The sequence below is a fragment of the Geospiza fortis genome, unplaced genomic scaffold (genome assembly GCF_000277835.1).
Source record: "Geospiza fortis unplaced genomic scaffold, GeoFor_1.0 scaffold450, whole genome shotgun sequence".
Classification (NCBI taxonomy): Eukaryota; Metazoa; Chordata; class Aves; order Passeriformes; family Thraupidae; genus Geospiza; species Geospiza fortis.
Genome location: NW_005054416.1, coordinates 1560696 through 1587787, shown reverse-complemented (window position 1 = coordinate 1587787; position 27092 = coordinate 1560696). Strand labels below are relative to the sequence as shown.

The 27092-nt window shown below is 43.5% G+C and overlaps 3 protein-coding genes across 4 annotated transcripts in view; all 3 read left to right on the top strand.

Annotated features, from left to right (window-relative positions):
* EPS8L2 (EPS8 like 2) overlaps positions 1-10838 on the top strand; it is a 64096-nt gene extending 53258 nt beyond the window's left edge. The window contains exon 21 of the mRNA XM_031061498.1: positions 10512-10838. Coding sequence (XP_030917358.1) covers positions 10512-10838 — 327 coding nt within the window. The remainder of the gene's footprint in view (positions 1-10511) is intronic.
* The window catches only part of LOC115948499, a 17702-nt gene extending 876 nt beyond the window's left edge, over positions 1-16826 (top strand). The window contains exons 1-2 of one of the 2 annotated variants that reach the window (XM_031061535.1): positions 9914-10021; positions 10512-16826. In XM_031061535.1, the coding sequence (XP_030917395.1) occupies positions 10852-13056 (2205 nt within the window). In that variant the 5' untranslated portion in view covers positions 9914-10021; positions 10512-10851 and the 3' untranslated portion in view covers positions 13057-16826. Of the gene's footprint in view, positions 1-9913; positions 10022-10511 lie in introns of those variants that run through there. The other variant, XM_031061536.1, reaches the window with a different exon arrangement.
* Positions 16827-20393: 3567 nt separating this feature from the next.
* The window catches only part of BUB1B (BUB1 mitotic checkpoint serine/threonine kinase B), a 24623-nt gene continuing 17924 nt past the window's right edge, over positions 20394-27092 (top strand). Inside the window, 8 exon segments of the mRNA XM_005426545.2 lie at positions 20394-20523; positions 21755-21937; positions 22276-22335; positions 22554-22698; positions 23454-23650; positions 23731-23909; positions 24024-24217; positions 26895-26989. Coding sequence (XP_005426602.1) covers positions 21795-21937; positions 22276-22335; positions 22554-22698; positions 23454-23650; positions 23731-23909; positions 24024-24217; positions 26895-26989 — 1013 coding nt within the window. The 5' untranslated portion in view covers positions 20394-20523; positions 21755-21794.

Genomic DNA, 27092 nt, shown 5'->3' with positions numbered 1-27092 from the left:
CCCCTGTGAGGAGAGTGGGGGAAATCTCGGCGCAGGGAAAGGAGCAATCACTGGGGAGGGAGATGGCTTAATCTTAGTGGCTTTTGCTGCTAATATTGCCTGCTTGCGGTTCTTCACTGTAAAGATGGGCGCTTTTTTCATATATTTCCCGTAGGAGGGGCATTAAACCCCCAAGCCCCTCCAGAAGTTGGGTATCTGAGCGGTGTGTTTTGGCTGTATAGGAATTCCGGGTGAGTGGGCTTAGGAAAGCTTTCTCTGTCAGGTTTCAGGTCAGTACCCAGCTGTACAGGTGTCGATTCCTTTTTAAGTGCAGGATTAAAGGAGAGGTGGTCATGTCCCAGGGGACAGCCACTCTCTCCTGACCAGGGAGAATGTGCAGCTCCTCGGACAGGGACAGCCTGCAGAAAGAAATCGGTGCACGACCTTAGAAATACAGCAGGGTAAGGTGGCTGAAAATGGATGGGGAAAAGAGAGGAAGGTGTGTGTAAGCTGTTGACTTCTAAACCTCGAAGCAGAGGTTGCGCCTTTTCCCCTTGCCTGTGGTTTGTCTCTCTTGCAAATACAGATTTAATGATAGAATTGTGAAATTGTTTGGATTAGGGGGAACCTTATAGATACCTGGTTTCACCTTGCACTAGCCCAGGTTGCTCCAAGCCCCACACAACCTGGCCTTGGGCGTTCCCAACGATGGATCAGCCACAGCTCCTGTAGGCAAGCTGTGCCAGGGCCTCAGCATCCCCCCAGGGAAGAATTTCTTCCCAATATCTCATCCAAATCCACCCTCCTTTGGCTTAAGGTCATTCCCTGTTGTCCTGTCACTGCATGCCCTTGTGAATGGTTGCTCTCCTAAAGAGTCCCTGGCCATGTGCACTCTGTTCAAGATTAGCAGGCTGATATTACTTGAATAAGGTTGAAAACTGTGGAGTTTTAAACTCAAGAATAGGAAATTCTTGCTAAGAAGAAGAATTGGCAGAGGTGGCCTGCTGAAATGTTTGGAGGGCAGAAAAGGAATGTAAAAGGCAAAACATGAGCAAGAGAAGGGGAGAGAAGCCAGGCATTAGTGAAATCTGTAAGATAGAAGTGGAAGAGGAGATTACCTAACCAACTGCTGAATTATTTTGGAAACTAGAACCTGAAGGAAGGACTTGTTGGCTGTCTTGTGCAGAGAAGGCCTGTGCAGCATTCTGCAAGTCTTGTTTTGAAGTGCTTGTGAGGAAAAGAGAAGAGCGCAGATCAAAAGAATTCAAGTACAGTATCAATGGAATATTTATCCTGGCAATAGGATGACAGAGAGTAGCTTCCAATGGCTTAAACTAGACATCAAAAGGAACAGCTGTGCTACAGGTGTTCAGGCTGTTGTAGAGAAGTGATGGAAGAGCTTGTGTGAAGGGAATCAATCCTGTGAGGTCAGGTTTGTTTCATAGGTGCTCAGATAAACCCCAGTGTTGCCATGTTCTTTGCAGCTGAGAAAAGGAGACTAGAAAGTCACGAGACTGATGCCTGGATGTCCTAGGGTGACTTTATGATGCTTGTGTTTTAAATAATAAATGATAAAGCCAAATCAATAATGTATAAAAAATTTTCTTTCACGACCAGGATTTGGTCTCTGATAGCCTCAATCAAAGGGTCAGTGTCGAGCCCGGGATCAGCACTGGGTGAACACAGATCTGAACTCCACGGCTTCAGATCTCCTCTGTTCGCCAATGCTTTCTCTGCTGGGCTAGTTTTATACACGGGTTTTTCCGCCTGGGGCAGAGTTTATTCTATTCTTGTCAGTTTCACATATTCATGTAGTTTCCTTTTCTCTGTGCTGGGCTGGACAAAACTGTTTCTGGGAAATGATCAATGCTGATTGTCCATTTAAGGGAACCTGGTATTGGGATGCACACCTCTGACTATCTTGAGTGTCTGGACTGTCCTGGGAAAGGGCCCATCTCTGCACAGAGTCACGTCTTTTCATTTGCTAATTAGGTTTTTTCTCTTGGCTGCAGTCTGTGATTTCACAATTGGTAAAGCAATCTCTCTCAGGCTGCGGCTGGTGGTTTTAAATCTTTAAGAATTTTCGTACAAGCACAACTTATTTAGTGTATATTTTACACAGGCACGAATTATTCCATAACATATATCACAGTTGTGTCCCCTGTGGTTTGTTGTGTTGCTCACGTGCTGGAACACAAACTTTTCCAGACCACGTTAGAATGATAATGTAAAAACAAAGCTTTCCTTGAAAGCCTTCAGGTCCACAATATGGCAAAACCCATTGCTCAGAATTCGGTCCTTACAATTGATAGGATCGGGCAATTGGAATATCTGGCCAGTGTTGTCCAGTGAGAGAAGCAGTTGGTTAGGTAATCTCCCTGGCTTCTGCCCTCCTCAACTGCCTTTATTATGCCAGTGATTATGTGGTGCAAAATCAAATGTCCTTGGAGAAGTACCAGGCAAGAGATAAAATTTTAGGAATGTGTCAATAAGGGCCTGTTCTCTGTGGGAAAGCAAGCTGGGGAAGTCCTGGAAGTTACACTGAGGCATTTAACAGTCTACAGAACTCCACACACATGAAGAATATATAGAAGCTAAAAACTTCAGGCATTGAGATAATAAAAGTATTTTCATCTTCTCAATATGGACATTGTTATAAATGAAGCTTGGAAAGAAAAACTCGAATGAGGGAGGGATGCAACCAGGCTAAAATTCTTGGAAACTCCAGGAACATTCTTTTCAGATAGAAAGCAGTTTGGTTAAATGTGAGAAACTAAGCCCACTCTTTAATTTTAAGAGTTTAATAAATTATTTAGAAAGGATAAAACATAAAGCAAAAGATACAGGTGTGAAAAACGCTAATCACTTGTTTTTAAAATTTTTAGAAATTTAATAGTAATAAAATGGTTAAAAAAATTAGTAACACAATTAGAGTAATAACAATTTGGACAAATTGAATTAGGACAATATGAGACAATAAAAACAAAGAGTTACAGACGTCCGGGTATCTTTTTCTGGGTATCACAAGCCCGAAAAAGGACGCACGTTAACAAAGGATTAACCCTTAAAAACAATAGCCTGTTGCATATTCATACACTTCATACATGATGCATAAATTCCATTCAAACACAGGATTCTGTCTGGTCATCCTCAACTTCTTCCTCTGAATCCTAACAGCGCCTTGGAGGCAGGAAGGAGTTAGTTTCTTCTGATAAGAGGGCAATAAATTCTTTTTCTCTGAAAGATTTAGGCGTCCTGTGGCTGCTATCTTGCTGCAAGTCCTTTCTTTTAAACAAAGCATCTTACATAGCATAGTTTCTATTTTAACAATTTTATAACCTTAAACTATATTTAACACAGTACTAAAGAGAATTAATACAGCATTACTTTCTAACACAACAGATATAATATTCATTGTAATATTTGCGGAAAGCCAATCATAAAATACATGCATTTTTCACACAGGCGCCTGTACACACCCCCTTCTTCAGCCCAGGGTCGTTTATAGTGTTGCAGTTGCATTACTTCCTCAGTTTATGTTGTAGATCTGTTTTGGGCTCCTTGACCACACTTCTTACTTCAGGTTTCCGTTGCATTTGCACAATTCAGTGATTGCAGACTTCAGCACTCTACAGGGTTCTTCTGAAGGTCTCGTGATGGCACTTTAAGCTTGGTGCTTCTTTTGTGGTTTTCGTTTCTCTACTTATGCTATTTTAAATGTGTGTTTTGCAGCAGCAAGCATATCTTAAAATAAATCTTTTGCAAGCCCGCTTACATCTTGTGAAAGCCTTGCTTCTCCGTTTGCCTTGCCCATAAGCTATTACTAATTTTTCCATACTTTAAAACAGTTTAAAACTTGAAATAATTATTTGCAAGGAGTTGCAATTCTATAATTAAAACATATAAATAGTAGCGAGAGCCAACTACTGCATAGCCATTTATAGCATTAAAATAATGGAAAAGTTCAGTAAATCACAGGCTTAATATAGCTGAGAAGAGTGAGGAGGAATTATAATATAAATTTCTTTTACCTGTCTCTTTGTGCTGTTTAAAACATTCATTCTGGTCTCCGAATGGTTCCATATTTCTTTTAATGTCTGCCCTTAGAGTAGTCTTTGCCCCCCTCTTAATGAAATTTCTTAGATTTAATTAAATAAAATATCCTGTTTCTGGCAGAAGAGGCAAGGATGTTTAATTCCACTCAATTGGAAGGCAGTGCAAGAATAACCTTTGGTGAATGCTCTGACATATTAAAACCTGCCCAGGGAAGGAGGGATTTCTCTTACTGCTGGTTTCAAGATGCCTCAGGAAGCAGTTTGGAAAATGATGGAAAAAGAGGAGTGAGTATTCCCACCACATAACTTATTTTGTGCTGCAGAGTCTCAGGGAATTTAATAGGCAGATGAGAGGAGTGTGTTGCCAGACTAAATTCCACCTGTTCTCTTTACTAATGGACCTCTGTGGGGGGACAGCTGAGCACAAAATATTACACAGAATGGTGTGGACATCTTGCACCTGGTGGGCCCAAAGCCCTGGGAACAGCAAACAGAAATGTAAATGTGAAACCAGAAATAATGTTGTGCTTTGTTTAAAGCAAATCATGCAAGTCTGTGGTTAAGCAGTGTTACCAGGAAACATAAATCTTGTGGTTATCACTTTGGCAGTGGAAAATTCTACCTAAAGCTGTAAGAGTACGTAAATTGAGCTGTAGAAACAATAAATTGGGTTCTTGCTTGCACCAAGCAGAGCCCCTCTCTCAGTCACTGTCAGACCTCAGAAACTGCTAAGGGATTTTTGTGGTGCTGCAATGGCCTCTGATGAAAAAATTGAGAAAAAACCAAACTCCAAGTCTGGAGGCTGTTGGTGGACAAGATAATGAATATTATAGAACTGGGCCAATCTTGGCTGTAAAATGAGAACTGTGTGTGATAAATGGATATGATTTGTGCTAACTAAATTGTAACTATATCAATACTTTAGAAAATAATTGTTATAAAGTAATAAGGTAGGATTGAGATAAGCAAGATCCCAAAACAGAATCGGCCTTGGCGTGAAGAGACTTCTTTGTTACATGTGAAAAACAGGATACAGGATGTAATATTGAGATAAGCAAGATCCCAAAACAGAGCAAAGTTGGGACGATTCCAGGTGAGGAATCCAAGTTGTGGTTTTATCTATGAAATAATAAGGCTTATTTGGAACATAATGCTTACTTACATAACCCAAAGCTTAGTGTGCATGTGCAGCCTGTAAAGGTTATTCAGAGGACAGCGAGGAAGATAGCGAGCCTGCATCTGAAAAGACATTGAAAGCCAGGAGACCACCTAGCAACAAGTGGAGCATGTGCTATGCATGTGTGTAGTGACATAGATTTCAAGAATTGAAAATAGGAGGAGATTTATGGAAAAATACTGATGAATATGTATTAGCATACAGTATAGAGGTGTCGTTTGGATTACTTTTTGTACGGGGGTCAGGGTGAGAAGCCCTCCCTGTACCCCGGTCAATTTTGCTTATGCTCTATTCAAACCTTAATCATACTTAATTAATCACAGCCACATTTTTTATTTTCTTGATTATATTTCATATACTTGATTGTGTGATATATGTTATGGATTAATCCGTGCCTGTGTAAAATATACACTAAATAGGTTGTGCTTGTACGAAAAATTCTTAAAGATTTAAAACCACAAGCCGCAGCCAGAGAAAGAGATTGCTTCTTCACAAATTGTGAAATCACAGACTGCAGCCAAGAGAAAAAAACCTAATTAGCAAATGAAAAGACGTGACTCTGTGCAGAGATGGGCCCTTTCCCAGGACAGTCCGGAGACACCCAAGCGATGAATACCCGATAAGTATCTACAATCAAGATAGTCAGAGTAGTCGAAGGTGTGCATCCCAATACCAGGACAATCAGCATTCATCACTTCCCAGAAACAGTTTTGTCCAGCCCAGCACAGAGAAAATGAAACTACATGAATATGTGAAGCAGGAGGAATAGGAGAAACTCTGCCTCAGGCAAAAAAAATCCCATATAAAATTAGCCCGGCAGAGACATGTTATAAATAAGAAGCTTGACTAGGCCAATATTCAAGCAGCAATCAATTTATTAATTAATATGGTAAAGTATGAGCAATACAGCGTTGGGTACAGTGGGGGAAGTTTTCCCTCCAACTGCACACCTGTGAAAAATGCCAATCACTTGTTTTTAAAATTTGTAGAAGTTTAATAGTAATAAAATAGTTAAAAAATAGTAACACAATTACAGTAATAGCAATTTGGACAAATTGAATTAGGACAATATGAGACAATAAAAACAAAGAGTTACGGATGTCCGGGTACCTTTTTCTGGGTATCACAAGCCCGAAAAAAGGACGCACGTTAACAAAGGATTAACCCTTAAAAACAGTAGCCTGTTGCATATTCATACACTTCATACATGATGCATAAATTCCATTTAAACAAAGGATTCTGTCTGGTCATCTCAGCTTCTTCCTCTGAATCCTAACAGCGCCTTTGAGGTGGGAAGAAGTTAGTTCCTTCTGATAAGAGGGCAATAAATTCTTTTTCTCTGAAAGATTTAGGCGTCCTGTGGCTGCTATCTTGCTGCAAGTCCTTTCCTTTAAACAAAGCATCTTACATAGCATAGTTTCTATTTTAACAATTTTTATAACCTAAAACTATATTTAACACAGTACTAAAGAGAATTAATACAGCATTACTTTCTAACACAACAGATATAACATTCATTTTAATATTTGCGGAAAGCCAATCATAAAATACATGCATTTTTCACAACACCGATGGTTGAGTTTACAGTTATTTATAGGGGTACTCATAAACTTTCTCAGCAGCTTCTATTCCAATTTTTACTCATCAGCAGTTCCTAGTCCTAATTTTTATGTCACAATTCTATACACTATTGTGATTTAGTTTTTCTTAGGATGTATCCCAAAAGGAGTATCCCCAGATGGTGGGGGTCCGGTTTCCGAAAGAAGAAAGACGAATCCCATCTGGTGAAGTCCAGCTCCCCAGATGTAGGTCCACCTTTTAATTGCAAAGACTATAAATCTCATAATAGTGATGTCCAGCTTCCCTTGGTCGAAACTATTGATCCTTGTGTTGATGTTCATTTTCCTTTCTCAAGCTGTTTTTCTCTGCTTTATTAAGGCGTGAGATACGCATATTTCCTTTATATATATTCCAAAGCTATAGTTTCAAGGATACAAGCAATATTCTAAAATTATACTTCAAAAGGTTATTATTGCAGAACTCTTTAAGGATTAACTACAAGCAAAAAGCAACATCCTTAACGCTTTAATTCCATTGCTCCTAAATCAACCAAGGTTAATTGTAAACAAAAGATAGGTTCAAAGGCCTTCTTCTCTGATGTACTTTCCTCAGTTATTATTAGAATTTGCAACTGTCCTCTTGTCGGTCTCCACACATATCGCAATCACAAATAACACATTGCCTGTGTACCTGACATGAAACACAGCTTTGTATTTCACAGACAGCATTGGTGAACAGAGGGGATCCAAAGCCCTCGAGTTCAGATCTGTGTTCACCCAGTGCTGATCCCGGGCTCGACGCTCCCTCTTTGATTATGGCTCTCGGAGACCGAATCCTGGTTGCAAAGTAAAATTTTTTTATAGACTACTGATTTGCCTTTATAATTTATTATTTATAACAATTGTATTCATTTATATAAAATTGCAGTTCAATTAAAATTGCTGCTAAATTAAATTTTGCTGTTTATTAATTAGACATACAGAACTTCTTTCATAACACTGTTAAGGGATTTTTGTGGTGCTGCAATGGCCTCTGATGGGAAAACTGAGAAAAAACCAAACTCCAAGTCTGGAGGATGCTGGTGAACAGGGAGTGAATATTATCATAGAATTGGGACAATCTTGGCTGTAAAATGACAACTGTGGCATCTGTGGAAAATAAGGAATGCCCAGACTGACCATGATAATGTGTGTGTAGATATATATATATCTCCCTCAATATATATAAACATTCCCTTAGAATAAGAGGGCTGGTGAGGACGTGCAGGAGGAGCCTTTTAGGTGCCAATGTTCAGCTGGTGGGCTGTGACTGTGTCAGAAGGGAATTCATTTTTGGAAAAGTCTCCAAGTTTAATTTTCTATGTAAGAAAATGTCCAAATGAGGAGAAGATGAGGCAAAGGGAGATAGCAGCCCCAAATGGAGGCAGACTTGTGGCTGTTTTTTTTTCTGGCTAGGGAACTCTGTGCTCAGCATATCTGGAGTTTTATTCTGAAATAAGCTGTCGGAGTTGCTGTGCCAATAGTGCTGCTCAGGTTGTGGAGTGAGATGAGAAAGGACTCTGCAGATAAAATGTGAATCAAGAAAAAGCTGTTTATTGTGCTTCCAAAAGTTGTTTATATTTACTTCTTAACTTGGTCTACACAGTCACACATTGTTTAATTGGTAGCTCTGCTTTGTCCTTGCATCTCTTGATTGGTAGTTCTACTTTGTCCGCCAGGCAGGCACGCATCTTTTTCTTAATCTAATTGCTAGATGCTGGTAAGCGTCATTTTACTTGGGTGGACAGCCCTATGTTTGTCAGTAACTTTGCTGCTGCTGCTTCTTTCTTCTTGCAACATCAGCTTTTCTATCCACAAAGATGCCCTTGTTCTTTAGTTCCAGAAGGTTAGGCTGGTTCATTAAACACATGTCCATTTTCCTGTAAATATGATCCCACAGTGGAGGAGCAAGTGTCCTCCTCATACAGTGCTCCCTGAAATGCTGATAAATCCCAGCACCAGATGGGGGGGTTTAGTTAGAGCAGAGGAAAACACATTCTTTTGCAAGGTTGCTCTACCTTTCTGTGGCTAATGATGGCCAGGGAACAGACAGGCTCCTTCTGAGAGAGGAGTGGCAAAGACTGTTTGGTATTACAGACAGTTCCCAGAGGTTGGAACTGCATGGAACCAAGGAATGCTGGGAGGTGGTGAGCAGCAGGGATTGCATGTGGACTGCAGAGTGGCTCTGCCCATGGCTGTGCCATGGTTTAGTTGTCAAATGTGTAAAATCTGCATTCCTGTGTAAACTGTAAGACTATTTCTTTCTCCTGAAAGTCAGTGATGCCACATCACAGGGTAGATCTCTAGGCATGCCCATTTCTCTGGGATGAAGATTTGTTACTTGCCAAGGCAGCAGCTTTTCATAGCAGGGAGAGGGACAGAGTGGGTAGAACTGAGCACCAGGCTAAGTTAGCTCTAAGGGACTTAGGCAGAGACTTGAACTGTAGGTTTAGTTTATGTAGTTGAAATCTTACAAGTACTTTTTTTTTCCCTGTCTTTGAATCCATTTCCTCATGATACGATGGACACCTGCTAGGAACAGTAGTTTTAAGACTGGGTATTAATTATTTTAAGTAGTGTTGGATATGCTGTTTTGTCAGAACTGTGGATGTGATAGAGCCTCTTAGTTTTTCTTTACAGGTGTAGATCTGTTTCCCCAACGGGCTCCTGTTCCATTTTCCTTTATATTTGATGAATCCTCTACTTTGACAAATCAGAATATAAGGTAGAATTATTGAAGACCTGGATTTCAGAGGGAAGGAAAACAGAAGCATCAAGCCCTTGCTGTAGCAGCTGAAATAACTGTTTCTTGTAGGGGTGTGTGGGGGTGTGTGTTTTGTTTTGTTTATCTTGGTATTTTTTATTTGATTAGTCAGAGTCCCTGATGAGGAAATAATCTTCTGTTCTTCATCCTCAAACTAGAACTATTTCAGCTGCTTTATAAACTTGCTTCATTCTGGAGAGATGTATCTATTGCTTACTGCTAGTTCTGTAGTAGAAATTGATTGATTGAAAGGATCAATAGACTTAAAGTCTTGAGTGGAATTTGTTGGAGATGGGCAGCTGCTCTAATAAATATGTAACTGATTGTAACTTTTTCTTAGTTGTTCAGCAGATCGTAGCCAGAAAGTGCCCATCAACCTCTTGCTGTTCGTAATCCTGTGGATGCTCTGAGTGCCAAGGAAAGCACAGCAGCAGCAGCAGGAGCCTGTGTAAGGAAACACTTGAGCCATGGCAGATTTCCTGCCCAGGAGACACCAAGGCAGCCTGTGCTGCTGCTGTCACACTGAGTCAGCTTGGCTGGACTGGCATCACGTGTGAACAACAAGGATTCTAAACTGCTGCCTGGCATGGCAGTAATTGAAGTGGGTGATGATGGGATTGTACTGGAAGTCTCATGTTGTGGCTGTGGCTGCCTTGTCCCAGGAAGTGTTCCAGGCCCGGTTGGATGGGGCTTGGAGCTACCTGCACTTGTGGAAGGTGTCCCTGCCCATGGGTGGAAGTCGATGGTCTTTAAGGACCCTTCTGACCTGGGCCATTCTGGGATTCTGTGCTAAGTAGAATTGCTGAAGGCTGAAAGTCCTATTCGTGTTGGAAGGTGGTGGAGTGGAAGAAAGGGAAGAGAAATGTTCAGCTTTTACATAAAAGAAAGATTTGTCATAAAATCTGCAGGCTTTCACTGTCTTTTCTGGTTTTCCCCAGGATGAGCTGAATGGAATTGAACGTTTGAGTGAGGATGCAATTGTGACCGGCTCCTACAAGAACAAGACCCTTTGTGCCAACCCAGAGGACACGTGTGACTTTAACAGGGCTGCCCACCTGGCCTCAACGCCCTTTCACGGGGTGGTAGCTCAGAGAGTCCCAGCTCCTGCTTTCTCTCAGAGTGAACTGAAGGAAGATAGTCCAGAATCCAAGGGTGCACCTCTGAATCAGGAGACACCAGTGGGTGAAGGAGCATACAGTGAAGCGTTGAGAGCTGTAAGCGGCGTGCAGAGCTGCAAAGGTCGAGACTTAAAATTAAGGAAGTGAGCCACTGGGGACGATGGGATCTCAAGTATCAACCAAGGGAAAAGCTAAAGTGTCAGCAGAAGAAAAAGCTATAGTGGATGTATGGACCCTTATGTTGGACCGCCGAGGGATGAAATGTGATAAAAAGGCTCTGCATACGTTATTGCAGTGGTGTAGGAACCATGGGGTAGATGCCACCATAGAAGCTGCATTTATTGTTAAAAACTGGGAACAGGCTGGTGAATTGATTTTTGAATCAGCCTCTCGAGGCGATGAGACTGCTAAAAATATTATGACTACCTGGAGGCTGGTGCTGGATACCTTGAAACTGCTGGAACTTGAGCAAAATGCAAAAACAGCAGCTGAAGCACCACAGGCTCCACCTGCCAAGACACCCAGTGATAGTGGAAGTCAGGAGGGGGCGCCTGGGGGAGTAGGTGCCACATCGAGTTCACAAGTGGAAAGGACGGACGAAAAACTAGAAGGGAAGCAGCTGTCATCCGCGCCTACCATCCCTGCAACTCCGCCCGCACCGTGTGCACCTGCACCCCCACGTCCTGCATCCCCAGTTACCACAAAGCCATTCTCTCCTCCTCTGCCTACGGATGACCGGAGTGATGATAAACTTCTGCCAACAGCCCCTCCAGTGCTTGATAGGTCCAATCGCAACCACGGCATGGAAATAGGAGCCAGGAGCCAAGCGGCACTTGGTGCTGAGAGTTCCAGCCAGGAGCTGCCAGCACACGGAGTGGCAGGACACTGCACCCCATCATGTCCACAGCCAAAGCCTGAGAGGCCCAAGGACCCCCCTCTACTAGTAGATTTGCAGGATCCTAACAGGGGAGGCCCAAGTTGTTGCCCCCCTGCTGGCCCTCAGGAGGATGTTTTTACCACGCAGCCAGTCTCAGCTACTATCTCAGTATATGACCGGGTTAGATTTTGGCAATATGTTAAATTAGAGGCCATTGCTAGTGGGGATCTTGAACTCGCTGAACGACTTTCTGAACCAAATCCCCGTCTGTTCTTGGATGGCCAAGAGCTTGTAAGTGGGACAACTGGGGCTACTATCTCAGCATACAATCCGGTTAGCTTTTGGCAACTTATGAAATTAATGGCACTTGCTAGTGAAGATTATGAAGTTGCTGAACGAATTTCTGTACCTACATTCCTGCGGTCCTTGGATGACCAAGAGGGACAAAACAATGGGACTGTGTCCTATATAAAAGTCATCTTTAAAATTCTCTCCCAGTTACGTCAACTAGCTACCCAACATGGACTGGGGTCTCCGGTAGTAACAAGGATGTTACGGCTTCTAGGTGAATGTGAAATGACACCCTTTGATATCAAGCAGATAGCGAGGTTGCTCTGTACCCCGATGGAATACACGATGTTTGAGTCCACCTGGCAGCGGTACGTGGAAAAGCAAGCACTGCGTAGTTTAGCGGTGCCGCAGCAAGATCCATGCTTTGGGGCAGGGGTCTCTCAGCTTCTGGGATGGCCTCCCATAAATAACCCTCAGTTGCAAGCACGCCTAAATCCTTGGATATTGGCACAGGCAAGAGATTTAGGAATACAGGCCCTGATGGAAGTTGGAAAAATGGCATTGGTAACACCAACTCAGAGTTACATAAAAATTAAGCAGGGCCCCAAAGAGCCTTATGTGCAATTTATAGAACGATTAAAAGATGCAATTGAAAAGCAAATAGCATATGATGATGTAAAAAATCTGTTGATACTGGAATTGGCACGAAGCAATGCAAATGAAGACTGCAAGAAAGCTATAGACCTATTACCAAGAACAAATCCATCCTTAGATGAAATGATTGATGCATGTGCTAAAGTTGAAACTGTATCTTATAAAATGACTGTGTTAGCTGATTCCTTGGCAGCTGCTCTAAGGTCGTGTGAATGCTATGGATGCGGGCAACTAGGCCACATGAAAGCAAATTGTCCCCGTAGGTACAACTCATGGGGAACGTGCCAGAAACGGAGAGCTGTGCCTGTAGTGGGAAACTGTTACCGATGCGGAAAACCCGGTCATTTTGCCAAGCAATGCAAGTCTAAATTCCACGCTAACGGACAGCCTCTTAGTGGACAGGGAAACAGGAACAAGAGTGCCAAAGGGAAATGCTTGCAGACACGAGCACCTTCCCGTCTTGCAGTGCAGGCCTATGCCACCAGCTCACAGGAACAGCAAGAGGATCAGCTGACATGGATGTTTCTGTCACTGGCGTTATAACTTACAGACTCATTGAAGGTATATAAAATCCCCCTTGAGGTCCATGGGCCTACTGGGGAAGGATTAAGTACATTATTATGAGGATGATCAAGAGCAATGTTACAGGGGTTTTTTTTTGTCCACCCTGGAGTTATAGATACAGACTATACTGGACAAATCTGTGCTATGGTATCAACACCTACTCCTCCTGTACCCATTCTAGCTAAAAGTTGTATTGTTCAACTTGTACCTTTTAAGTCTTGTGTTCCTTAAACAGACTCAAAGCTGTGAGGAAACTGAAACTTTGCATTGACAGGGGAACCTGAAGTGTGCTGGACTCAGGTCATATCTGATCGAAGACCAGACGTGGTTTGTACTCTTACAATGCCTCAGGCAAATGCATCCCACATCAAGGTCAGTGGGATGATAGATACTGGAGCAGATATTATGATCATATCTGCTAACACATGACCTCAGTCATGGCCCACCATCGCTGTAGAGTCTGTTGTTGCTGGCCTTGGAGGTACTACACAAAGTTACTTGAGTAGTAAGCCTGTGTTAGTTAAAAATCCAGAAGAACAGACAGGCACGATCCATCCCTGTGTTACAACTGTGTTGCTCACCTATGGGGAAGGGATGATGTCCTGTCAGCATGGGGTGTTTAGCTGGGAACAGATTTTTAACAGGGGCCACTGTGCTGAAGGGCATAAAGCATCCTACATTAGCCTTGAAATGACTCACTGAAGGACCTGTGTGGGTCGATCAGTGGCACCTTGAAAAAGAAAAACTGAACACTCTTTAATTGTTGGTTAAAGAGCAATTAAATCAAGGACATATTGAGCCATCAACAAATCCACGTGTTTGTGATTAAAAAGAAATCAGGCAAATCGAAGTTATTCCATGACTTAAGAAAAATTAATACAGTTATGGAAAGTATGGGTGCTTTACAGCCTGGAATGCCATCCTCTGCTATGATACCTGCTACTTGGGACATTTTGATTGTCAATTTAAAAGACTGTTTCTTTACCATTCCTTTACATCTTGATGATATCCCAAATTTGTATTTACAGTGCTCTCTGACAATCATGCAGCAAAGAAGGCCTTTTACAGATTCAGCCAAAACTGATGCAGCACTGCAAGAGTTCCGGTTGCACATTGCACCTGCAGAGGTGCAACAACAACCCCCATGGAAATATGTAGGAGTTAAAATGTTAGATCAGACAATACAACCACAAACAATTAAATTTTCAACCAAGATCCAAACATTAAATGATGCACAAAAACTTTTAGGTATCATCAGCTGGGTATGACCCTATTTAAGGTTAACTACCCCACATTTATCACCCTTGTTTAATATTCTTGAAGGTGACCCTGAGTTAACTTCCCTAGTGTTCTGGTTTAGCATAGCTTATTTTTTAGTTAAAACCTGTTTTGCCCTCCTCCTAATCCTTATCTCACAACAGAAAATGAGTAAATAATTCTAGTGGGTGCACTGGCATTTGGCCAGTGCTAGACCCATTTCATTAATTGGTGCATTGGCCAGAAAACTTGGATTGGCAAACCAAAACCATTACACTTAATTGGTGTTTCTGCCTGGTTACTGAAACCACTGCATCTTTTGGTGGAGAATACACACAATTGGTGAAAGCTGTGAGATAATTAGGAGAAATAAAGGGCAAAGCAAGTATTCAGCAATAAGTTTAAATAGAATGATAGTGGAAAATTTATATTGTAGTTATAGTGAAATGTTTAGGGATGGAGGTTAGTGTAAGAAATTTTTTCCTTCTGTTTAGTTTAATAATTTTTATTGTTCTAAGTAGAAGTTGTATGTTGAATGTAGCTTTGATAGATTTTAAATGTGTATTCACAGAGACAAGGGGTGGAGAATGTTGTGGTTTAACATAGCTTGGTTTTTAGGTAAAGACAAAATCCATCAGTTATGGAAGTGATTCTTTGTGAGGACTGCTAAAAGCTTTCTCTGGGCCCATCAGAACCAATCATCTGGCTAGTTTTGAATATTGACACCGCGTTAAAACACTTAAGGAAGCTGAACACGTCCCTGTGTAATCACATTTAAAAAGAAACAAAACCCAGGAAAAGCTGTCTTGCTTCCAACTTTTGAGAAGGTAACTGGATGCTGGTGAGGCCAGGCTGCACTTCACCACATGGCCCACATGACCTGGCAGGGCTGGGCCAGGCCCTGCTCTGCTGCAGTGCTAGCCACACCATTAAATTGATAATGGCCCTGCCTGTATCTCAGAGAAAACTCATCAATTCTTGCAATTGTGGGGCGTGTCACATCTCACTGGCATTCCTCATTGCCCTACAGGCCAAGCCATTGTTGAGCTTGCCCATGGCACTTTGAAGTGCATTCTTGAAAAACAAAAAGGGACAATGTCTAGAGAAACCCCACAAAGTAGGGTGGCCAAAGCTCTGTATACACTGAATTGCTTTATGATATTGCCAAACTTCCAAAACCCTCTTATTTTAAATATTTTTTTGTCATTGCAGTCCTCTAGTGACGTCCAGTTGCCCAAGCCTAAGGTATGGGTATGGGACCTCATTACCAACAAGTGGGAAGGTCTGTGGGACCTTGTCACTTGATGCACAGGTGTGCTTGTGTTCCTACAGATGCAGGAATTCGATGGGTACCTGCCCAGTGCCCTGCTCTAGGCTCTGCTCTGGATCCCAACCAGCAGCGCCCCCCTGAGGGCCCCTCAGCTGACGCTGTGGAACAGAAACAGTGTTTGGGTATCAGTTGCTCCGTGCATTGAGTCAGATGCAATTTTGTGTGTCTGTGGCACAACCAGAACAACCTTTTCACACCTGCTTAGTGGGGGTACCCTTGAATGGCACACAAAGTATACAAGTAACACAAAATGTTGTCAAAATGTGATGCTCTCCCAGAACAATTGTAATACTAAATCCCCTTAGGGAGCTGTGGGATGTTTGGGATGACAATTTACCTGTTGCTTCACTTGAATCCCAAGAGTCAGACATTTTAGGGACATTATCAGCAGAAGGATGTATATTTTGTAATTACACACTGGAACATGGTATGTGGGACAGAATTGGAACAGGAAAGCAAAATGTTACTCCCAAGAGTTTCTGGATTAAATAGATTGGCTTGCTATGTAGCCGAAAGAGTAAATGAAACTTCCTCAATTTTGAGTGCTATGGCTATAGATGTAGGTAGCATGCAGCATGCTGTTGATTTTCTTTTGTTAGCTCATGGACATAGTTATGAAGAGTTTGATGGCATGTGTTATTTGGAGGAGTTTCTGGGATGGATCACTGGCTGGAAGAGTTAGGTTTATCAGGCTGGGCGAAGAGCCTCATTCAAACTGGGCTTATCGTTTTTTGTATTACCATAATTATTTTGTACATTGTGCCATGTTTGTTTTCCTGTCTGCAAAGAGCTCTGAGAGGATGATAAAGATCACCTTTGTAGCTGAAATACAAAAAGGGGGAACTATGATGGCAAACAGCTGGCCTGAAGGCCTCACAGACACAAAGTAACCTTGACCTTGACTTGATCAGCCAGTACCTGTGAGAAAAGGAAGTCTTTAAGGAAGGCTTTTTCTTCTTTAAGGAAGAAAACAATGAAAAGCTGAAGGACTTAACTGCAAGGAATGGATGCTGGCCAATCTTTGGCCAGCACATATGGAGGTAGCTATTGGCCAGTGAGCTGGGTGGCAACAAGTGACCAGCCAATTGGGATTGAATGTGCTGCTTTTGAAAACCATATAAATATGAGCTGTGAACAATAAAGATCACTATTCCTGCTTGAACCTTGGAATGTCTTGTCCGTCTCTGCTGTGGTGCAAAAGCATATGGGAAGTGTTCAGTGCTGCTCATGATGTGGGAGCCTATATCATATTTATATCTACTAATTAGCTTAATAGCATAGCTCCTTGTGTTTACACAAAAATACAAGCTACCTGTCTTAGGGTGCTGTTTGCTGTGAAGCAGCCCCAAATGGAGGCAGACTTGTGGCTGGTTTTTTTTCTGGCTAGGGAACTCTGTGCTCAGCATATCTGGAGTTTTATTCTGAAATAAGCTGTCGGAGTTGCTGTGCCAATAGTGCTGCTCAGGTTGTGGAGTGAGATGAGAAAGGACTCTGCAGATAAAATGTGAATCAAGAAAAAGCTGTTTATTGTGCTTCCAAAAGTTGTTTATATTTACTTCTTAACTTGGTCTACACAGTCACACATTGTTTAATTGGTAGCTCTGCTTTGTCCTTGCATCTCTTGATTGGTAGTTCTGCTTTGTCCACCAGGCAGGCACGCATCTTTTTCTTGATCTAATTGCTAGATGCTGGTAAGCGTCATTTTACTTGGGTGGACAGCCCTATGTTTGTCAGTAACTTTGCTGCTGCTGCTTCTTTCTTCTTGCAACATCAGCTTTTCTATCCACAAAGATGCCCTTGTTCTTTAGTTCCAGAAGGTTAGGCTGGTTCATTAAACACATGTCCATTTTCCTGTAAATATGATCCCACAGTGGAGGAGCAAGTGTCCTCCTCATACAGTGCTCCCTGAAATGCTGATAAATCCCAGCACCAGATGGGGGGGTTTAGTTAGAGCAGAGGAAAACACATTCTTTTGCAAGGTTGCTCTACCTTTCTGTGGCTAATGATGGCCAGGGAACAGACAGGCTCCTTCTGAGAGAGGAGTGGCAAAGACTGTTTGGTATTACAGACAGTTCCCAGAGGTTGGAACTGCATGGAACCAAGGAATGCTGGGAGGTGGTGAGCAGCAGGGATTGCATGTGGACTGCAGAGTGGCTCTGCCCATGGCTGTGCCATGGTTTAGTTGTCAAATGTGTAAAATCTGCATTCCTGTGTAAACTGTAAGACTATTTCTTTCTCCTGAAAGTCAGTGATGCCACATCACAGGGTAAATCTCTAGGCATGCCCATTTCTCTGGGATGAAGATTTGTTACTTGCCAAGGCAGCAGCTTTTCATAGCAGGGAGAGGGACAGAGTGGGTAGAACTGAGCACCAGGCTAAGTTAGCTCTAAGGGACTTAGGCAGAGACTTGGTATGTAGGTTTAGATTATGTAGTTGAACTCTTAAAAGTAGATTTTGTTTTCCTGTCTTTGAATCCATTTCCTCATGATACGATGGACGCCTGCTAGGAACAGTAGTTTTAACACTGTGTATTAATTATTTTAAGTAATGTTGGATATGCTGTTTTGGAAGAACTGTAGATATGATAGAGCCTCTTAGTTTTTCTTCACAGGTGTAGATCTGTTTCCCCAACGGGCTCCTGTTCCATTTTCCTTTATATTTGATGAATCCTCTACTTTGACAAATCAGAATATAAGGTAGAATTATTGAAGACCTGGATTTCAGAGGGAAGGAAAACAGAAGCATCAAGCCCTTGCTGTAGCAGCTGAAATAACTGTTTCTTGTAGGGGTGTGTGGGGGTGTGTGTTTTGTTTTGTTTATCTTGGTATTTTTTATTTGATTAGTCAGAGTCCCTGATGAGGAAATAATCTTCTGTTCTTCATCCTCAAACTAGAACTATTTCAGCTGCTTTATAAACTTGCTTCATTCTGGAGAGATGTATCTATTGCTTACTGCTAGTTCTGTAGTAGAAATTGATTGATTGAAAGGATCAATAGACTTAAAGTCTTGAGTGGAATTTGTTGGAGATGGGCAGCTGCTCTAATAAATATGTAACTGATTGTAACTTTTTCTTAGTTGTTCAGCAGATCGTAGCCAGAAAGTGCCCATCAACCTCTTGCTGTTCGTAATCCTGTGGATGCTCTGAGTGCCAAGGAAAGCACAGCAGCAGCAGCAGGAGCCTGTGTAAGGAAACACTTGAGCCATGGCAGATTTCCTGCCCAGGAGACACCAAGGCAGCCTGTGCTGCTGCTGTCACACTGAGTCAGCTTGGCTGGACTGGCATCACGTGTGAACAACAAGGATTCTAAACTGCTGCCTGGCATGGCAGTAATTGAAGTGGGTGATGATGGGATTGTACTGGAAGTCTCATGTTGTGGCTGTGGCTGCCTTGTCCCAGGAAGTGTTCCAGGCCCGGTTGGATGGGGCTTGGAGCTACCTGCACTTGTGGAAGGTGTCCCTGCCCATGGGTGGAAGTCGATGGTCTTTAAGGACCCTTCTGACCTGGGCCATTCTGGGATTCTGTGCTAAGTAGAATTGCTGAAGGCTGAAAGTCCTATTCGTGTTGGAAGGTGGTGGAGTGGAAGAAAGGGAAGAGAAATGTTCAGCTTTTACATAAAAGAAAGATTTGTCATAAAATCTGCAGGCTTTCACTGTCTTTTTGTTTTTCCCAGGATGAGCTGAATGGAATTGAACGTTTGAGTGAGGATGCAATTGTGACCGGCTCCTACAAGAACAAGACCCTTTGTGCCAACCCCGAGGACACGTGTGACTTTAACAGGGCTGCCCACCTGGCCTCAACGCCCTTTCACGGGGTGGTAGCTCAGAGAGTCCCAGCTCCTGCTTTCTCTCAGAGTGAACTGAAGGAAGATAGTCCAGAATCCAAGGGTGCACCTCTGAATCAGGAGACACCAGTGGGTGAAGAGGCATACACTGAAGCTCTCAGTGTAAAGGAACTCAGGCAATTAACAATAAAGGACCTGCAGCCCCTTCTCCTGCATGCCTTTCATGTTGTGGTTTTAGTGTTGCTAAGGAAGGATTTTTTTAAAAAGACCAGAATATCGTGGAGAGAGCCATTTCTTTAGCTGAGGGTCCACTTTGCCTTGAGCAGATTGAAGAGGTAATAGCAAGCCCACTTGTCTTTTTGCATTAGTGCGGTGGGACTTAATTACAAGTTTTTTTAACCAAATAACTTGCAGAGAAATTAATAAATGTGTTATGTCCTCATTTTCAAGCATAAAAAGCAGAATCGCCGGTTCCTTTTATACTTGTAGAGAGAAGATGATTGATGGGAGTAAGCATCTTATTAACACAGCCTTCTGGGAGCCACTCTTGGGACTGTCAAACCCTTTATTTTTCAGGGATACCCCAAAAGTGATGTTTTCTGTGACACTACAGGGGAATACATCTCCAGTTGCATGAGGTGGGTGCATCAGAAAAAATGACAGGATGAATTTAAGACAGAGAAATTATGTGGAGAATCAGTGAGTGCCAGCGTTTAGCAGAGGGAAAGGGCGGGAACATACGGGAGCAGGAACAGGAGTATGCCTTTCAGATTAGATCCGCTGCGAGCGCAGTATTTATAAATTTTTTTATTAGTTCCCGCCGGTGCCGCGGGTGCGGCGGGAACTACAATTCCCGTGGTGCCCCGGGGCGACGCAAGACGGCGCCAGTCAGGCGGGGCGGGGCGCGGCCAATGGGGAAGTGGGAGAGGTTTGAATTCTGAGGCGGCGCCGTCGTTACGGCTTTAGCGCTGGTGGAGTCCTGTGTCGGTCCGGGCGGCCCGCGCCGCTGGGAGTTGTGTGCGGTGCGTCCGGCTGGGAGGGATTCGCGGGACTTGGGGCGGCCTGCGGTGCTAGAGGGTGAGGCGGCCGGAGGTGCATTGGGGTTCGTGACAGATGAGGCCGTGTGGGGTGAGACGCGCGCGGCGGTTGAGGGTTGTGGTGTCCCTGAGGGACCAAGGCGGCCTCAGGGGCTGTGAAGTGCCGGGGCTGAGAATTGTTTGGTCCGTGAGGGGCGCGCGCGCCTGTGGAGCTGGGGTGGGCTGAGAGCTTGTGGAGTCTGAGGGCTTGTGGAGTTCGAGGGCTTCTGAAGGGCGGTGGGCCGTGAGCGGCCCTCGAGGACCTGGGAGGGCTGTGGAGTCCGTGAGGAGCTGCAAGGTGCTCGGGGCTCATGGTTGTGGGGTCTATAAGGGAATGAGGCGGCCTTCGGTGCTGTGAGGAGCTTGGAGCTATGGGGTCCTTGAGGGGCGCTCGGGGGTCCATGAGGGGCTGAGAGGGGCTGTGGGATCCCTGTGGAGTTGAGGAGCCGTGAGGTATGTATAGGGTTTGAGGAGCTGTGGGGATCTGTGGCATTCCTATGGGGCTCAGGGGCTCTAAGTACTGAGGTGCGCGGGACTGGCGGCTGCGGGATTTGTGAGGGGAGCTCAGCTGAGGGCTGTGGGGTTCGCGGGGCTGAGGGGCACGGGGAGATCTGTTAGGGGCTGTGGTCTGTGAGGTGTGTGGGCTTGTGGGTGTCTCTGGGGGTCCGTGAGGGGCTGTGAGGTGCGTAGGGGCTATGTCTGCGTGGGATCCGTGAGCGGCTTTAGGGTATGAGGTACTTGGCGCTCGCGGCTGTGGCGCTCTGAGACGTATTTTTCTGCCCGGCCCGCCCCAGGCAGGGGTCGAGGCTGGGCTGTGCCCACACCTGCTGCAGCTGCTCGTCGAACTGGTGAAGGACCAGAGGGTCCCGACTAAGCCTGGCTGAGGCTCTCCCTGGCCGGGGCGCAGCCGTCGGCAGACCCTGTGCGGAGAATGAGGGGGATCTCGGCGCAGGGAAAGGAGCAATCACCGGGGAGGGAGATGGCTTAATCTTAGTGGCTTTTGCTGCTAATATTGCCTGCTTGCGGTTCTTCACTGTAAAGATGGGCGCTTTTTTCATATATTTCCCGCAGGGGGGGGCATTAAACCCCCAAGTCTACAAACGCCCTAAAATTTGGATGTCTAAGCGGTGTGTTTTGGCTGCTCAGAAATTCAGGGTGAATGGGCTTAGGAAAGCTGTCAAGTTTCAGGTCAGTACCCAGCTGTACAGGTGTCGATTTCTTTTTAAGTGCAGGATAAAAGGAGAATTGTTCAGGATTGGAGGAGAGGTGGTCATGTCCCAGGAGGACAGCCACGAGTGGGAGCTGAGCAAGGAGAATGTGCAGCCCCTCAGGCAGGGACGGGTGATGTCCAGCTTGCAAGAGGCACTGTCTCAGCAGGACTCTTCCAGCCACACTGCTGTGCAGCTTAAAAAGCAGTAAGTTATAACAGCTCCTTTCCCCTTATCTTCCTCCCTCCTCATTTTATTTATATGTTCTTTAACTGTACCAATCTCATAGGTGTTAAAAAGGCATAAAAGAAGTTTAGTAATTGATGACGGTGCTATTACCGTGCTCTAGGATTTTAGAACTACTCAGTGCAGGTGTTGTGTAGTACAGACTTCAACTTTTTCATTTTGCAATGGAGCATTTAAACAGCAAACACTAGAGATTTGGCTGTGCTTTTTAATTGATAATTAACTCTTAATTTGTAGTATACAAGATCAACTTAGAGTGATACAAATGTATTTATTGGATGAATAATGTTATGTTTTAGGGAGTTTGAAGCAGAAATACGATTTTACTCTGGAGATGATCCTCTGGATGTGTGGGAGCGGTAAGTTTTTCTTTATTTCAGAAAAAAGGGTTAAGTGGTCACATATCCTTGTAAAAGCAAGGGAAACACATTGTAATTTAATAAGAAACTAATTGAAAGCTAAGTTTTATAATTGTTTTTAATTATTATATTGTGTTTCAATGTTATGCCTATTTTTTTCTTATATTTTACAGACGCTTATTAAGAACTGACTTGCTATGAACACATTCTGTCTCTAGGTACATCAAGTGGACAGAGCAGGCCTTCCCTGGGGGTGGCAAGGATGGCAACCTGGCAGCAGTTCTGGAAAGGGCAGTGCAAACCCTCCATGGGCAGCAGCGATACTACAAAGATCCTCGCTATCTTAATCTCTGGCTCAAGTTTGTGAGTGTTTTGGGAACATCTCTTGGGTGCTGCTTTTCCTCGGGACCTTTTCCTGTTGTCTGCACATAGCTAAGTTGATTCTGGTGACAAGGATCAAACAGTGTTGTACAACGAGTGCAATATTAGATGTATTTTTCTGCAAATGTTACTCTTGAATTCTCCTTTTCATTTCCAGACTATTTTTTAGGGTTGTTCACTTTGGACAGCTACAAACTCCAGAAGCTTTTGTTTTGAAAAAGCTGCCTTGAATAGAGTTCAAATATTTATTTAAGGAGAAAGAGGCGTGATTTAAAGATACAACATCTAAAATATATCTGTCCTACCAGATATTTTAGCTTCTAGCTGTATTCTATCCCCATCTTTTTAAACTCTAAAGCAAACCAAGTGTGTTCTGGTCCTGTCCTGTCTCTCCATTGCTGTAATTTTGTTGTTCATTTTTTTACAAAGCAGCTTTTTCCCCAGCTTTAGCTTACTGAGGTAATCTACCAGTTCCAAAAGTAGCAAGGAATATGCTGTATTTCATCTGAAGCTAAAATATCTGTTAATTCTCAGCAATACTAATATGGTGCAATTCAATCATTGAATTATCTCACATTCAAATAAGAAATGATAAAATTCTGTGTATTGGCCTTAGAACTGTTCCTGTCAGACTTGCATTGAAATCATGGGGGTCTTGCTGGAGGCATTGAAATGCAGATTTTGACTGGGACCCCCTGCAGTGCCGTGTGATTACAGACATTCTTGGGTCATTGCAGGGCGATTGCTGCAATGAGCCCTTGGATCTGTACAGTTACCTGCACAGCCAGGAGATTGGCACCACGCTGGCCCCACTCTACATCACCTGGGCAGAGGCACTCGAGGCCAGAGGCAGCTTCAGGAAAGCAGATCTGATATTCCAGGAAGGACTCCAGCGCAAGGCTGAGCCTTTGGACAAACTCCAGGCTCATCACAAGTAAGGGAAGAGCTTAGGTGCTCACCTGGGTTCCTGGGAGAGGGAAGGTTATGCTGACTTCTCCAATGTTATTTTTCTAGGCAGTTTCAGGCCCGTGTTTCTCGGCAGACACTACTGGCACTTGAGGAAAGTCCTGATGGAGACAATATGGGATTGCTGGAAATTGCAGAGCCTCAGAGAAGTTCCCTGGCAGATCTCAAAGGCAGAGGAAAGAAGAAAGTGAGAGCCCCCATTAGTCGTGTGGGAGATGCAGTTAAAGGTACATTAAAGAGCTAAAAAAACTGTTATTGAAGGAGCTTAATCGCTTTATTGAGAGATTTGCAATTGAATGTGGCAGTTGAAGGTTAATTGACATCAATCTTCTTGCTTGTAGTCATGAACCCAAACAGAAGCTCCCAGCCACAGGCTTCTCTACAGCTTCCAAATGCTCCAAGTTTTGCTGTATTTGATGAAAATTCTGTGTCTGGACCTGAGATTCCCACACTTACAGCACAGTCATGGCCAGCACCTCCAGTGCCCAGGGCCAAGGAGAATGAACTCAGCGCAGGACCATGGAACTCTGGCAGGGTAAGGAGGCTCAAAATGGACAGGGAAAAGAGAGGAACGTGTGTAGAAGTTGATGACTTCAGATTGCTGAAACAGAGGTTGTCTCTTTCTCCCTTGCCTGTGGTTTATGTCTATTGTTAATACAGATTTAATAATAGAATTGTGAAATTGTTTGGATTAGGGGGAACCTTATAGATATCTGGTTTCACTTTCCACTAGCCCAGGTTGCTCCAAGCCCCACACAACCTGGCCTTGGACACTCCCAAGGATGGATCAGCCAGAGCTCCTGTAGGCAAGCTGTGCCAGGGCCTCAGCATCCTCCCAGGGAAGAATTTCTTCCCAATATCTCATCCAAATCCACTCTCCTTTGGCTTAAGGCCATTCCCTGTTGTCCTGTCACTGCATGCCCTTGTGAATGGTTGCTCTCCTAAAGAGTCCCTGGCCATGTGCACTCTGTTCAAGATTAGCAGGCCGATATTACTTGAATAAGGTTGAAAAACTCTCTGTGGAATTTTAAACTCAAGAACAGGAAATTCTTGCTAAGCAGAAGAATTGGCAGAGGTGGCCTGCTGAAATGTTTGGAGGGCAGAAAAGGAATGTAAGAGGCAAAACATGAGGGAAGGGGAGAAGCCAGGCATTAGTGAAATCTGTAAGATAGAAGTGGAAGAGTTGAATTATTTTGGAAACTAGAACCTGAAGGAAGGACTTGTTGGCTGTCTTGTGCAGAGAAGGCCTGTGCAGCATTCTGCAAGTCTTGTTTTGAAGTGCTTGTGAGGAAAAGAGAAGAGCGCAGATCAAAAGAATTCAAGTACAGTATCAATGGAATATTTATCCTGGCAATAGGATGACAGAGAGTAGCTTCCAATGGGTTAAACTAGACATCAAAAGGAACAGCTGTGCTACAGGTGTTCAGGCTGTTGTAGAGAAGTGATGGAAGAGCTTGTGTGAAGGGAATCAATCCTGTGAGGTCAGGTTTGTTTCATAGGTGCTCGGATAAGCCCCAATGTCGCCATGTTCTTTGTAGCTGAGAAAAGGAGACTAGAAAGTCGCAAGGCTGATGCCTGGATGTCCTAGGGTGACTTTATGATGCTTGTGTCCCCAGTGGTCTGTTCTGCTTGTCACATGCTGGAACACAAACTTTTCCAGACCACGTTAGAATGATAATGTAAAAACAAAGCTTTCCTTGAAAGCCTTCAGGTCCACAATATGGCAAAACCCATTGCTCAGAATTTGGTCCTTACAATTGATAGGATTGGGCAATTGGAATATCTGGCCAGTGTTGTCCAGTGAGAGAAGCAGTTGGTTAGGTAATCTCCTCCCTGGCTTCCGCCCTCCTCAACTGCCTTTATTATGGCAGAGACTGCAAAATAAAATGTCCTTGGAGAAGTACCAGGCAAGAGATAACAAAATTTTAGGAATGTGTCAATAAGGGCCTGTTCCCTGTGGGAAAGTACTGGAAGTTACTCTGAAGCATTTAACAGTCTACAGAACTCCAAATACATGAAGAACACATAAAAGCTAAAATCTTCAGGCATTTAGATAATAAAAGTATTTTCATCTTTGCAATATGGACATTGTTATAAGTGAAGCTTGGTAAGAAAAACTCAAATGAGGGAGGGATGCAACCAGGCTAAAATTCTTGGGAACTCCAGGAACATTCTTCTCAGATAGAAAGCAGTTTGGTTACATGAATGGAAAAGTTCAGTAAATCATAGATTTAATATAGCTGAGAAGAGTGAGGAAGAATTATTAATATAAAATTTATTTTGCCAGTCTCTTTGCGCTGCTTAAAACATTCATTCTGGTCTCCGAATGGTTCCATATTTCTTTTAATGTCTGCCCTTAGAGTAGTCTTTGCCCCCCTCTTAATGAAATTTCTTAGATTTAATTAAATAAAATATCCTGTTTCTGGCAGAAGAGGCAAGGATGTTTAATTCCACTCAATTGGAAGGCAGTGCAAGAATAACCTTTGGTGAATGCTCTGACATATTAAAACCTGCCCAGGGAAGGAGGGATTTCTCTTACTGCTGGTTTCAAGATGCCTCAGGAAGCAGTTTGGGAAATGACGGAAAAGAGGTGTGAGTTTGTGAAGTATTCCCACCATGTAATTTTTTTTGTTCTGAAGAGACTCAGGGAAATGAAATAGGCAGATAAGAGTAGTGTGTTGCCAGACCAAATTTCACCTCTTCTCTTTACTAATATACCTCAGAAACTCTTAAAGGATTTTTGTGGTGCTGCAATGGCCTCTGATGGGAAAACTGAGAAAAAACCAAACTCCAGGTCTGGAGGTTGTTGGTGAACAGGGAGTGAATATTATCATAGAATTGGGACAATATTGGCTGTAAAATGACAACCGTGGTATCTGTGGAAAATAAGGAATGCCCAGACTGACCAGGATAATGTGTGTGTGTATATATATATATATATCTGCCTCAATATATATAAACATTCCCTCAGAATAAGAGGAGCTGGGGCTGGTGAGGACGTGCAGGAGGAGCCTTTTAGGTGCCAATGTTCAGCTGGTGGGCTGTGACTGTGTCAGAAGGGAATTCATTTTTGGAAAAGTCTCCAAGTTAATTTTCTATGAAAGAAAATGTCCAAATGAGGAGAAGATGAGGCAAAGGGAGATGCAGAATGCAGAGGGATGTGGAGACTGAAATGAATCCCTGTGTTGTTGATGTTGCCTTTCCTTCCGCAGCGTCCTCGCAGCGCTGGGAGCTCTGGCTTGGAAGTGCCCCACCCAGTGCCCAGTTTCACCCCCTATGTGGACGAGTCAGCTCAGCCACAAATGATGTGAGTCTTGAGTTTGAGATGGGGGGATTGCATCTGGAATTCTCAAAGCTGCTTCCTGAAAGTGGGACTTGTTTTGCTGAGTACTTAAGCCTCTCGAGCTGGA